The 15,035-nt window shown below is 32.3% G+C and overlaps 1 protein-coding gene across 15 annotated transcripts in view; it reads left to right on the top strand.

Moving 5' to 3' along the window:
• Slc36a4 (solute carrier family 36 member 4) overlaps window positions 1-15,035 on the top strand; it is a 391,588-nt gene that overhangs the window by 358,075 nt on the left and 18,478 nt on the right. For 13 of the 15 annotated variants that reach the window (XM_046462337.2, XM_058584992.1, XM_046462338.1 and 10 more), the window contains 6 exons: window positions 248-338; window positions 1,492-1,580; window positions 2,988-3,083; window positions 4,920-5,004; window positions 12,000-12,227; window positions 14,313-14,411. In XM_046462337.2, the coding sequence (XP_046318293.1) occupies window positions 248-338; window positions 1,492-1,580; window positions 2,988-3,083; window positions 4,920-5,004; window positions 12,000-12,227; window positions 14,313-14,411 (688 nt within the window). Of the gene's footprint in view, window positions 1-247; window positions 339-1,491; window positions 1,581-2,987; window positions 3,084-4,919; window positions 5,005-11,999; window positions 12,228-14,312; window positions 14,412-15,035 lie in introns of those variants that run through there. The other 2 variants (XM_046462344.2, XM_058584999.1) reach the window with 2 other exon arrangements.

The following is a 15,035-nucleotide window of genomic DNA, read 5'->3' as shown; positions in this document are numbered from 1 at the left end:
ATTTCCCATGTGTAAACCACTTTCACTTAAATGTCTCATTTAATCTCCACAATAACCCTGTCTTTTCCACTTTTAAGTAGCAAAGACAGGATGTGAATCACATGTAACTAGTAGTGAAATGGAAATGTTTATTTGGTTCATTACTTAGATTAATTTCCAGTTCTAATATAATAGTAAAATCATGATCATGTGATTTTAGTAGTTTTTCTTCTAAAATGTTTAACTCCTACAATTTTTACTTTTTCAGATTTTTACAAACTCTTATGCATCTTCTTAAAGGAAATATTGGAACTGGCCTTTTAGGACTTCCATTGGCAATAAAAAATGCAGGAATAGTGGTAAGTCTTATCTTTGTAAATATCCAGTAAAGATATAGTTGTCAGCAAAAATTAATGTAAGCTAACCTCTAACCTCATCAAATATAACTTGGTCATGTAACATTTATTTGGTCATTTACCTGTTGTATTGATAAGATTACATGAACTATAATAGTGAGATATAACAGAACCAAGAATTACTATTTTATTTCTGCTTAATTACTTATTTGTAATATTTAATCAACTTCCTCCCCAAAAAAACATGACACAGATCTTTCCAGATACTTATGTCTTATTATTATTTTGGATTTTATAGCAAAAAATAGAGCAGATTATTTGCAGCATGTAACTCAGAAGAAAGTATTTAGTTTTAAGCTTTAAAGAAAAATAATAAACAGAGTCACAGTGTCTTAAAACAGATATATAAATAGCATTGTTAGAGAAAATTATTGTAATTTCAGAGAGCTTTGATGGGGAGAATTCTTTTTGTAGTAATACAACTGTAGCCAGCTTTTAAAAAATTGAGTATTTTCTTTAAAAGTTTTAACTATCATCTTTTTCTGAGTTTGACTGTTTTGTGAACCCTAATTTTAAGTAACTAGATATTTCCAATTATAAAAATAAACTTTGGCATTAGTGTGGCAGTGACTGAATAATCTGGTCATCATTTTAATTTTAGTAAATAAAGACTTGAAAATTTTGATATATCATTTTAAAAATAATCATTTGCTAATCAAAATTCCTAACAGATATAGAAGGGTTTCAGAAAGGAATCTGCAGTGGATTGCCTAAACCCTAGTTCAATATTGTGCTTCTTAGTCATTTAGATAATAATATGTGATTGCATGTATTATCAATGGTGGGACACTAGTAGTTGCAGATTTGCCATCTAATGTTAAATGTGATATTGTATTCCATTCTCCTATGCTGAATATCTATACATTTATTGGTTTAAGGAACCAAGTCTATAAGATGGAATTACACATGGTTGTCTTAAATATTACTTTATATTCTTCCTATATCACGTATCTTAATTTTCCATTATGCATATGACTTTGTTTTGTCCAATGAGTGGTTTTTCAGTTAAGCAAGTCCCATTAACCCATTGCTTATAAGAGTTCTCAACTTTTTAAAACTTAAAATGTTTAAGCTCTCTAAATTTTCTCTCCCACAGCTTGGACCAATCAGCCTTGTGTTTATAGGAATTATTTCTGTTCACTGTATGCACATATTGGTACGTTGCAGTCACTTTCTATGTCAGAGGTAAATGTGGATTTGTTAAGTCTATTTAATTTATTTTAAAGCTATGTATTTAGAGTTCAGATCATTTCATATTTATACTATGCTTTGAAACCAGAAGTTATATTCTCTTTAATTTGTTTTAAAGACAAATCTAAGATAACAATATATGGAAAAAGGTAGCATTTTACATGATGTAAGTGCTGTCAAAATGTGTTTACAGTCATGCCTTGGTATCTTCAGGGAATTGGTTCCAGGATCCCCATTAACACCAAAATCTGCAGATACTTAAGTTCCTCATATAAAATGACATAGTACTTGTATGTAATCTCTGTTTCTCCTCCCACATACTTTAAATCCTTTTTAGTTAATTAATACCTAATACAATGTTAATATGCAAATAGTTGTACAGTATTGTTTGAAGAATAATGACAAGAAAAAAGTCTTTATTACAGATGCATTTTTCCATGTATCTTTCATGCATAATTGATTGAATGCATGGGTAAGGAATGAATGGCTCTAGAGGGCTGACTGAACCTATCTTATTAATGAAATATGTTCTTCTTAGTGAATGAGTTCTTTTATTTAGTATAAATGGAAAGAATCAGGGAAGATATAAAGACACAATGGAGATAGCACAATGGTCTTCAGTTTTTAATAATTCAAATTTCAGGTACAGTACCTCTTGTGCACATCACAGCACTGATGTGTAGGTTTGTAGATAGTCAAGAAGGTCATATATGCTTTTTAAATTTTTTGTATCATGAAATGCTTCTACTGGACAATAAAGCAATTTTTTGAAATTAATATCTTCTAGTATACCAATATTCTAGTCTTGACTTGCTTGTTATTGTTGTTGTTAAGTGTTCTTTAAGGCGGCTGAGTTATTTATGATGTTCAGATAACAAGGAATACTGGAAAAAAGAGAGTGGAAGAGACTGGAGAAATAATTCCCACCTCATGGAGCTATATTGAAAATTAAATGAGATAGTGTATGTGAAAATATATTGTACAGCTCTGTACAGATATATTATTAAATAATGTTCTAAAAGTGTAATAATTTAGATATGTACAGTATAGTTGATGTTTTTAAGTATTTGAAACATTTAAATTAGCAAAGTACTAATATGTTTTCTGAATTCTACTGATACACACACACACACACACACACACACGCACTCTCTCTCTCTGTCTCACTCTCTCTCTTTAGCAGTAGGTGAAAATTTATTTGCTGGAGAAAAGGACAGATCAGATTTTAAAATTTCATGAGGTGTGTTTAGGAGTGTGCAGATTTTCAAATTTTGAAAATCCTGTCAATGCATAGCCTTACATTTATTAATTCCCATTTATTTGATGTTCTTTGTAAGGAATGGTTTATGGACCAACTTAATATTTTTCTTCTTCCTGTGTCTGCATGTCATTGGATTACAGGTTTAAAAAGTCAACATTAGGTTATAGTGACACTGTGAGTTTCGCTATGGAAGTGAGTCCTTGGAGTTGTCTTCAGAAGCAAGCAGCATGGGGACGGTAAGTACTTGCTATGTTTTTAGTGTCTAGTTGTTCAAATTATATTCATGTGTAAGTGTTTCAGTCTGATAAAACACATAAACAAAAGTATAATAAAAGTTGAGGGATCAAAATAAATAACCTTTAGAGTTAGATATGGGTCAAATCTCAACTCTACTATTTTCCGTTTTATGGTCTTGGTCTAATTATTCATATCTTTGGTTTGGATTTTTCACTATGAAGTGAATTTATGATAATACTTTACAGAATTACTGTAGTAGATTAAATAAAATTTTATTTACAAAGCATCAAGCCAGCCAATGACATAATCATGTTCAATAATTTTTCAACAAAGGAAAAAAAAGGAGAAAAATATGACTACCTCATTATTTCAAATAAAGCTGTGCATAAGACATCTCATGTTTCAGTACATTTTAACATAAACTTATTTTATTGTCTTATTATTTAAATGTAACCATTGGTGGACACAGTGAATATAAGCTAGATGAATATAGGAATAGAGTAAGGAAGTGTAAGTGATCAACAGAGTGCTAACTATGGTACCAATGAGTCATGGGAATTATCAGAAAAGAAAAAGCAGTGTTAGTAGAGTAGCTTGTGGTTTAATGTAGCCTTTCTGGAGATTTTCAGAAAGTTAGATTTGTTTATGAAGTTCTCAGTGTTCCTAATTTACAAGTGGAAGGAAGAAACAATCTAATAATCTAGGGACTTGCCTCCAGAAGCTAGAATACCAAATAAATCTTTCTTCTGGCCCAGACTAGAGACAGGTTTTCCCCCCTGTTCTATGAAGAATGGCTTTTAGATAGAAGTGGCTGAAATGCTTGTTGGTGGTACACTAAAATCAAAGGTGGATGAAAAGATATTAATGGAATACTTAAAACACTTCTAATATAATTCATGGTAGAAAAGAAACTTGAATTCATTTCATGGTTACAATTCATGGTTACAAGATAAATTATAAATAAGATCCCTGAAGAGCCATGGAGAATGGGAGTTATAACAAGAATGAAAACACGCAAGGACCTTCCAGTTTTAGATGGAAGAAGAAAAATACAGATTTTTTAAAACATTGTTAACATTGATGGTCAGAGAAGAGACTGTAATGAATTAATAAGTGCATGCTATAGTAGTCACTCATTATTTCTAGATCAAAAATGAAATATGGGGTATAAATTAACAATATGTAGGTAAATTTATAACTTGAAAACTCCCAATAATACCCACTTTGCTTAATGTCTCTGGTAATATTCTTTCCCAAATTGTGTATACTATTTACAAAGTAAAACTTTCTAGAGCATCTCACTAAATAATAAGAATGGAGAAAAGTTACTGGAAAGGTTTCTTATGTTATTACTTAGGGCTCCATTCCTAATCCTCTTACATTCTGTATTCTTATTAGTAATTTGGATAGTAACAAGCATGTTCATCATATTTTCAAATGATGTGAAGTTAGAAAGGGTGGGCCATACTCTGAGAAAAAGTTAGAAAGGGTGGGCCATAATCTGAGAAAGATCTTGAGAAGTAGGAGAGATGGGCTTAATTTGAAAGATAAATATTTTTCATGAAATCATTTTATAAGTAGATTTCCTTAAAATGTTAAATTTCAGAAACAGGTAATGATATAACAATATTGGGCTTTTAACTTAATTTCCATCAAACTCTATAATAATTCTAGTGATATATTGATAGTAAATAAATGATCTGTGTAGGAAATAAATATTTGATTTTTTTAATTTAAAGAGGTAAAATATATATAAAATATTTTAAAAGAGAGATTAACATATATTAAGTTTTCACTAGCTTTTACTGATACTTATTTGTGGATATCTCTTTTAGGAGTATGGTTGACTTTTTTTTGGTGATAACACAGCTGGGATTCTGCAGTGTTTATATTGTCTTTTTAGCTGAAAATGTGAAACAAGTGAGTATTTTTATTCAGTTCATGAACTCTAATGTCCTACTAGTAGCATCATATTTCTTCTATGGGAGCCATGGTTGAATATGAAAATGTATTCTTTTCATAAATTATCATTTGTAAATTTTTCTTTAGTCTTCTGTTTTGCAATTTGGATTTTTGCGATTGTTGATTGTTTTAGTCAGCTTTTTCACTGCTGTGACTAAAAGACCTAACAAGAACAATTTTATAGGAGGATAAGTTTATTTGGGGGCTCATGGTTTCAGAGGTCACAGTCCATAGACAGTTGGCTCCATTCCTTAGGGCTCAAGGTGAGGCAGAACATCATAGTGGAGAGAAGAAGCTCACATGATGATCAGGAAGCAGAGAAAGAAGCCTCACTCACCAGATACAAAATATATACCCAAGGCACCCCCCCAGCCCCCCCACCCCCACCCCCCATGACCTTCCTCCTTCAGTCACACCCACTGTCAGTTACCAGTTGTTTAATCCCTATCAGAGGAGTAATTCACTGATTAGGTTAAGGCTCACATAACCCAATCATTTCTCCTCTAAAACTTCTTGCATTGTCTCACACATAAGTTTTTTTTGGGAAACCTAATATCTAAACCATAACATTGGTACTGCTGTTCTTGTCATAATATCAGTAATGCCTGTTCTTTCAAATCAAAATATGATATGATTTGCTGATTCTTAGTTACTTCTAACTTATATCTCAAAAGCATACCCATAGATACTTTTGGAGCATATTCTTTATGTTCATGTTCTCTAAAGAGTGTACAAGGTTTTAACCAGCAGCCTAACAAAGGAGGTAGAAAACTCAGCATTTATTTCTGTTTTTGTCAGCTTTTTTGCTGCTGTGACTAAAAGATCTGACCACTCAATTAATCCCACTAGGGATTAATTCACTGATTAGTTTAAGGCTCTCACAACCTAATCATTTCCCCTCTGAATACTCTCACATTGTCTTACATGTGAGCTTTTCAGGGACACCATGTGTAAATAATAACAATTACTGAAATCCAGTAATTATGCCATTGTTTAAAAAGACACTGTCTAAAAATGTGTATTTTTCTGTAATTCTCCCTATAGTATAAAGGTTTGTTTTAAGAGGAAGTGGCTTATAGCCTTCATGTAGAGATTGTCTATTTAAATAAACGTGCAAATCACTGAAATAAAAATTCCTACCAGAACAATGCTAAAGCACATTTATTTTTTTTTATTAGAAGATTCTAGTTATTTGTGGTAGTTGGGTACATTTTGAGAAAATCATATATGTATGGAGTTTTATTTACGACATTTCAGTCCCTGTTCCCTCCCACTTTTTCTCCTTTCCTGCCTCCTCCTATTCTCCTTCCTTTACTCTACCGATCTTTCTTTCCCTTATTTATTTATTTTTGATTATTGCCAAAGTACATCCATTCGTGATTGATGTTATTCCTATGTTACCCCTGCTATACTTTAATCATTTTTCATTCAATGACTTTATTATTATCTATGTATAGTACAATAAGCATTACATGTAGTAATATGTAGAAGTGCATTTTTATGCAAATGATGATACAATTATATTTTCTAAAGAATCTTTATGTACATACAAATTTATAATTCACTTTTTCTAAGTATAAAGTATGCTTTGTTTTATATTAAGAGCAAGAATTTGTAAACTTTTTCCGTAAAGAATCATATAATAAGAATTTTCCACTTTGTACATCATGTGGTCTCCATTGCAACTACTTAACTTAACCTTCGACAACAATATATAAACAAATATATATGCATTCTAGTAAAGTTTTATTTGAAAAATAGGTAGTAAGCCAGATTTTGTCTGTAGGCGGTAGTTTGCTAAACCCTGATTTTGATTATCCCTGTATATTTATTATATTCAAGCCACAAGTTTAGTTGTTCAATATTGAAAAACCAAATGGAGCTCTCTTATAGAAATGACATAAATTTTTAAAGGGTCCCAGTTATTTAATAACTAGAATTTGGATCTCTAGAGAAGTGTTTTGCCCAGGATATCACTTTTCAGTATTTACTGAAGTTTTATTTATATTTGGAAAAGTTCTTAACTTGGCTTTCAGTGTTAGCTGTTCTGTGAAACCTTTAGCTATTTCTCCATGCCATCCCTTTCTCCATCTTTTGCTAGGATTTATTGATTTTTTTTCTTTTGGCCTCTATAACACTTTAAAAAATAGCCTTAATCACATTAAAGTTAATTTAGAAATTATTTTTTACCACTAGACTGGAAGCCCCATGAGGAAAAGGACCACTGTACTTGTTGTGTTTATCTCTGTAAACTATCTTGTAAGAGTACCTGGTTTCTAGGTACCAATATGGTCATTGGATTGGAAGGGGAATAAACTCACAACAGACTGAGAGGGATTTTGAAATTTCCCTTCTCTTTATTTCTTAAACCTAGTGTTGTACCTGTTTTTTTGAGCATATGTTCAATAAAATTTTGTTAACTGAAAGGGTTTAGCCCTTCTGTTTGATTTTTCCCATCGATAGTGTCTGCGCCACTTATTTTCATCCTTACTCATATATCCTTCACTCCATTTTCTTTGTCAACTCTTTTCTTTCAGTCCATCCATAACTGTTTTAGCTTAGTTTCTTACTAAGCTAGTTCTTCCTGCATCTATAAAAAGAATGGTATCAAGACATTGGTGTTGTGACTGCTAGCAGTTTTTTTTATCATATTTCATACATTAGATTCAAGTGGGTTACGAACTCCCATTTTTACTGCTAGCAATTTTAATAGGAGGGTAATCTTAGATGTTGTCTCTACTTGAGAGCTCTAATAAATTATGTAGTTTGTTTTTTTGGCCTCATTTTACTATTTATTTTTTTCAAATATCCTGCTTCCAGGCTATTTATTCTCTCCTCTCTTTCCCTTGATACTTTCAAATAATTAAGTTCTTATAAAACAAATTTTCTGGAAGATAAGTATGTAATCTAAATCATTGTTGTTCCTTTAGATATAGGTGTTTCCTCAAATATTGTAGTTATAAAATAATGAGTGAAAGAGTAGTGAAAGGAAGCAGAAATGAGAGATGTGGATAATATAGAAAAGACCAATAGCAATTGGAGTTAATTAGAATTCTGTTTATACTCATTTGTTTACCAAAATAAAGTGTCAGTGTTTTCATTAGCATTACTCACTCTAAATGATGTGCATTAGATATTACAAGTATTTAACTTCAGAAATTGCTTATTCTTAGGACTCCTCATTCATCATGAGGCCATTTAAATTCAGAACTGATAACTCATCTTACCAATCATTTACATAGAATATTATGGGAATAATACCTTTCTAGGATTGTACAACATGGTAGCACTATATCTTTTCCAATATCTCCTAAAAGAGTCACCAGCAAGCTGTTTGAATCTAGGAATAATATTGATAATGCCTTGCAATTTTATATTTATAAGCTATGGCATATAATCTCTGCAATGGCTCTGTAAAGTATTATGCTTTTTTTTCTCTTCTTCTTTTTATTTTGTACTAGGGATTGAACCCAGGGACACTTTATCACTGAGCCACATCCCCAGCACTTTTTTATATTTTACTTACAGACAGGGTCTTACTAAGTTGCTTAGGGCCTCACTAAGTTGCTGAGGCTGTCTTTGAACTTGCAATCCTCTTGCCTCAGCCTCCCTAACCACTGGGATTATAGGCATCCACCACCATGCCTGGCTGTATTATGCTCATTTTATGAAGAAATCTCACAAAACATGAGTAATATGCTCCAAGTTATGTGGAATTAGTTTGAAACCTAGGTGTCTGCCTGAGTTGCCACCCAATATATTATTTGCTTATCTCTGGACAGGATATTTTCAGATATTAAGGGTATGTGTGTGTATGTGTATGTGACATGAATAGTGGAAAAAATGGAGACAATAAATGTCTAGAAGCTTTGGGTGGCTTTCTTCTATGAAATATTATAGGTTTCTTCCAAAATTGAATAGAAAAGTTTAACTTATTTGTACATTTTCTAAGAAGATACATAGAAAACATGTTGCTCTAGGAGGAAGAGAGAACACCTGCTGTGGATAGAAAGGTGAAACTCTTTTGGAGGCATTAAGAGCAGCATGGAAAAAGACAAAAAGGCTTTAGAAAATAGCTGAAATTAATAATGAACACATCACTAGGCAGAGTAGGTAGATGGTCACTAAAGCAGCATGAGGTTAGAGATTTTCATTCTCTCTCAAGAGGTGTTCTTTTACATTTGATAGCAGTATACAATAGTGCACATACTGGTTAATTAAACCTTACCAATTATTACTGCTGTTATCATTAAAAGCTGCCTTAATGTACATGAAATTGAAGGTGCAATATTTCATTAACACAAAGAAATAAGGGTTTCATTGCCATCCAGATATGGAAACCTGCTCTCTAGCTGCCACACAGCTGTTCTTGTTCTCATGAAGCCATTATGGATAGTCAGTGGAGAAAAATAACCCTAGTGCTTTTGACTGTAGGCCATCATGGTTCTAATCACTCTTCCCTTATTGCTTTAGATACTCTAGAAAATTTCAAATAGGTACAATAGTGTACATGGACATAGAGAGTGAGGAAGAAATATTATAGTAAAAGGAAAAAATGTAGTGGTACCAGATTCATGGACAATAGTCAGAAGATGTGAGTTCATATCCTTGCTCTCAGTTTTAACTTACCTACTAATCAAGATCCCCTTATTTTTGGCCAACCCTCTGTTTCCTTGTTTGTAAAACTGGAGTAGTAACAAAATTTACCCTTGTTCCTCATAAACTTATTGTGAGGCTTAGATGACACAGAAGGTTTGTGAAAGCCTTTGTGAAATGTAAAACAGTATTCAAATGTAGGGAATTATTTAATATTGTATTTAGTTTACTAAAGAACATAATCTGCCTTTGGAATTTTAATCATAAAATTACTGAGTCATTGAAAGTTAATAATAGTGGGTTTTAGTAAATTTGAGCTCTAAATGAATAAAACTGAATTTAGTAATTTTATTTTATAATATTTATTCCAGTGTTTTACATTTTGGTAAACATGTGAGACCATAGGAAGTCCTATTAGCCCATCTCTGTCTCTAGAGGGCACCAAAGGACTCAAATGTTTACCTGAATCTTGCTCTAGGTATGTATCTACATTTTTTATTGTATTTTTTTTAATCCTGAGAAATTTCATAACCATCTTTCTGCCAGAGAATGCTAAATTTTTATTAGATATTGTAATAGAGCTAATTTTTAAATTTCTAAGCACCTAATAATTCAAACAGCCCTTTAAAATTTTGTTTATGTAACTGCCATTCTCTTACCAGGAATTTTTGTTAGAGTTGAAGTTGATCATTACATAATCCAATAATCAGAAGTACTGCTTTAATAAGAAGTGTTTGACTCTAAAGATTTGGTTACTGAGAAAATTAAGCCAACAATTGAATATCTTCTTAAAAGCCATGTATTGTAAATTAATAATTTTGGTTCAATTTCAAATTATAAAACACAAAATATAAAGTTTTGATGGCCAGTTACATGAAATGATGAGCAGTGCATTTCTTAAATGGTGCATGGTATAATTTGAGGGTTTGTTAGGTCAGTGTGAATTATAAAATGCCTATGTAGCTTAAAAATCTACTAAATTCCCTACCATCTAAGATAACATATGTGTTTGTAGTGATTAATTAAACAATTCTTATCATGGATTTTAAGTATAAAAGTAGAGTAAAAGGAACATGAATTATAAGCCATATCAGAATTTTGTTTTAAGTGTCTGATTTGTTTGCCCCTTAATATTAGGTACCTTTCAAGAAAGATGTCAGAGTAGAGGTGGGTAGCTTTTTGGACATAGTACCCTTCTTCAGGTAGTATTATTTTGGTCAGCTTAATATCTAGGCTTGAGTTTGCATCCTAGGACCACCACTCATTGGCTCTATACTATGCAAGTTTTTTCTTTCCCCTTCTGCAAGCCTCAGTTTTCTCTAGTTTGAATTGAAATTAATACTGTAACCCACTTCTGAGAATCATTTGGAAGATTAAATGAGATGTTTAAAAAGCTTTTAGTTCAGTACTTGATACATAGAAAGCACTAAAAAAAATGCTAGCTGTTACTATTATAGGATCTGTTTCTTAAGAATATAACCAGATGCTTGACGATATCAGTGTGTTCAAAGGAGGTTTGGTTGCAAGTAATTTTTCATTGGTATTTAAATTATAATCTGATTTGCCTGTGCTATAAGTTTTGAAGATTGTTTCTAAATTCTACTGTAATTTTGTTTCTATTTTAGAAAGTTGGATTACATGACTGACTGAATCAGAGACAGATTTTTAACATGAAATTTATAAATTCTTGCATTTCTTTGAAAAATATAAAAATTGCATTATAAAATTGGTGAATAGGCTTTTAAGTGAAACTGATTTCTATTGTAGAAATTTTCTAGCAAAAATTATCTATTGTGTAACATAGCAATGTGAATTTTGTGGATTCTTAGTAATATTGATAATGATGATAATTTATAAATAGTTGCTTTACACACATTTTAAAGTTAGTCTGTGATTTTTAAATTTTACTTTGACTTCTTTAAATTTTACTTTGACTAAGTATCTAAGAGATACTTAGTGTTTGTTTTATATTCTGAAGAAAGTAAGCTGAAGTAGAATATCCCTGGTCATTCTAGACAAATGTGCTCCCAGTTTGATGATCTCAGAAATGGATCTTTTGAGTCATTGCAGGGATCATGAGCATCATAATCACAAGCTTCAGATTAAATTAGTAAACTCATCCTTATAATTTTCTCGTGAACTTTTTTACAGTACAAAAAATAAGTTATCTTGCAAAGAATGTTTTCCTACCTTAATTATTCTTATATGTTTCTAGGAAGCCAGAGTATCCAGAAAATATAAATGTTTTGTTATACAGTGTGTCACAATGTATGTAGATTGTAATTTTTTTTCATTTCTCTCTTATAAGTTGATGTGTGTCTTTCCTCCTCCCTTATTCCCCTGGTAATCCTGTATAGGTTCATGAAGGATTCTTGGACAGTAAAGTATTTGTTTTGAATAGTACCAATTCGTCAAATCCATGTGAAAGAAGAAGTATTGACCTAAGGATATACATGCTTTGCTTTCTTCCATTTATAATTCTTTTGGTCTTCATTCGTGAACTAAAGAATCTATTTGTACTTTCATTCCTTGCCAACATTTCCATGGCTGTCAGTCTTGTGATAATTTACCAGTACATTGTTAGGGTAAGTATGACATATTTTTAACTAAATGTCATATATTTCCTACACAAGTAAAACTTTTGTTTACTTTGGAGTTAAAAGTAATGACACATAAAGACTGTTAGTGCACATCTGGCCACAGCAGACAGTGGTAAACCTTGGTTTCTTTCTGGGGGATACTGCTAATTTGAAAGTGTGTGAAGTAGTGGTGACAAGTACAGGCTCTTTAGTCTGGCCTGGTTTTAGGTGTTGGTAAATATGCTTCTTGGCTTTGTGTCAGTGCTTCAGAAGACAATGCTACATACCTATAGAGTTCTTGTGAGATTTAGGGTTGTGGTCTCAGTACAGTGGCTCACAAGGAACAATTTATTAAGTATATTATCTTTTCCTTTAAAATTTGAACCAGTAAAAATTTATGGGGAAATGTATGTAGTTCCACAATTTTCTTTCACTTCTACATATTTATTTTCTGCCACTGCTTCAACCCACTTCCACTGTACAACTCTGTAATCCCTTTGTATGAAGTATATGCAATAACCTGAACTAATTTTATTATTCATTCTGGGGATTTTTCATCACAGTTTCTTTAAAACCTCTCAGGGTTCAGGGAATCTGCAAATCCCTTAGAATTGTTTTTAAGATTTAGTCTCTCTCCCTGTCTCTAATCCTCCTCCTTCTCCTTTTCCTCCTCCTCCTCCTTTTCCTCCTCCTCCTTCTCTTTCTTCCCTCTCTCTCTAGATATATACATATATATGTATACACACACACACACTTTTCTCTGCTAAGCAGCTGTATGGCTTTCATCTCTCAAAGGGCCAGTTACCCAGAAAAGGTTGAAAATCCTTGTTCTATTCCTCCTGATATAATCCTTCTTATATGTTTCTTCAAAGGTAATTGTTGCAAATCTCCATAACAATTTAATTGCAAACTCTTATTGTGGGTCTGTATTTCATTTTTCTCTTCTTTGATTTCCCAAACCCTTATTCTTTCTTACAGTACTTAAGAGTGTAAAGGGACAGGAAAGAAGATCCCATAAGGCTTTCTGGAGTTCATGACCCCTTAGCTGAATGTGTAAGACTTAGCAGGCAGAAAAGGTGGTTCCCTGGATAGAGGGAAATGGCATGAGCTCATTCATGAAGAAGTGAAATAGCATCCTGCTTGCCTTTTCTAACAGTTAGTGGTGGCAAATAATTCAGACCCTTCAAACTTCTTTTCTAACCCTGGCCTACGTTTTTGGACCTGTATCACCTTTTATCATACAGTTATACCTTTGTTTCCATTGTTCCAGCCCTTTCTATTCCCTAAATTGTCCTTGTGCTTCATGCTTAAGTTGCTTTGTTCATCTGCTTTTCTTGACCTTGAATTCTGCGTCTAGTCAGATAAGCCAGAGAATGCAGGATGGTGAGGAAGTAGGGACCAGACTTTGGAATCTGGAAGAAGTGGTTGTTGTAGACCCAGAGAGTTTGAACAAAATATGCCCTTTGTGAGTTTGTCAGATTGTGAGAATTAGAAACAAGGCTATGTATCAGGGTTATGTAATCAAAACCAGAGTCAGGTCACCTATACAGAAATAAGGGTAATAACAACTGTTAGCTCACTGAGTAAATACTGAAACCAGAAGAAACTTATACTGGGAGCAGCAGCAGAGCTGTGAAACAGAAAGCCAGAATCAGGAACCAAGTATCTCAGAGGCCTAAAGGAGCAATGATAGTAGAGTGGAGAAAGACTTTCTGTTGAGTACCAAAAGCAGTGTTTGTTAACTAACCATTTGGCTCTCAGCCTAGACCTGAGTGTGCTTTTGTATTTTCTGTTGCGGCAGGAGCCACACCCAGTGTGCACAGTCTAGAACTTACAGGTGGAAACAGGTAATCAGGAGAATTTTGCTCAGATGGAATGTGTGGCCATAAGGAAAACAGTTGCTTTGGCAATTAAATCCTAACATTTTGCTACATTTAACATAGGCTGCTTAAAGTGTTTATTGAAAGAAATATTATATAATATATAACTCACATTTCCTGTTGTGAAGCTCAGAAGAATGGGATTTTACTCTTTCTTTCAAAATTCTTTAAAATAAATAAATATATTATCTGTTTTTTCCCCTTTCTGCAGAACATGCCAGATCCCCACAACCTTCCAATAGTGGCTGGTTGGAAAAAATACCCGCTTTTTTTTGGTACTGCTGTATTTGCTTTTGAAGGCATAGGAGTGGTAAGAATTAGTCTGTATTATTTTTAAATATTAAGTTATCTCAAAGACTAACATTGTGAAGCTATGTAAAAATGCATATTGATTTTTTCTAATTTCAGTTTTCCTTATTCTGGGAACATGATTTCCAGTTTGGTATGGTAGATTTATATTATAGTTTAGTTCTTCCATGAAGAGTTTAATCTTAAACATATTAATTCCTTCTTTATTTGTAAATGATTTTAACATCGTATTATGTAATTTTAAATCTATACAAAATTTGGAGAGTAGTATAATGACTGCCTGTGTAAGCATCACCAGCTTCCAAAATTTAACTGACCAGCTTCCAAAATTTAATTCAATTTGTTTTATCTGTACTCCACATACTTAAGCACATTCCAAACATTTTATAGGCTAGATTATTTTAAGGAAATTGAAATTATTACTATATTGTTATATAAAATTCAAATATAAATTTTTAGCAGTTAATGTTTCCATATGAAATGGACTTATTCACATGAAAAGTCAGAATAGTAATAGCAATACTACTTCCAGAGCTATTCTGAGAACTGTCTAAGATGCTATTTCAAAGCTTTTAGAATAATAGCTGCTGTACTTAAGCACTTAATAAATATTTGTTATTTTTAT

This window comes from Marmota monax, unplaced genomic scaffold (assembly GCF_021218885.2).
Source record: "Marmota monax isolate L192 unplaced genomic scaffold, Marmota_monax_Labrador192_F-V1.1 WCK01_AAM20220418_F8-fsc00104, whole genome shotgun sequence".
Lineage (NCBI taxonomy): Eukaryota > Metazoa > Chordata > Mammalia > Rodentia > Sciuridae > Marmota > Marmota monax.
This window is presented reverse-complemented; position numbering and strand designations above follow the sequence as displayed.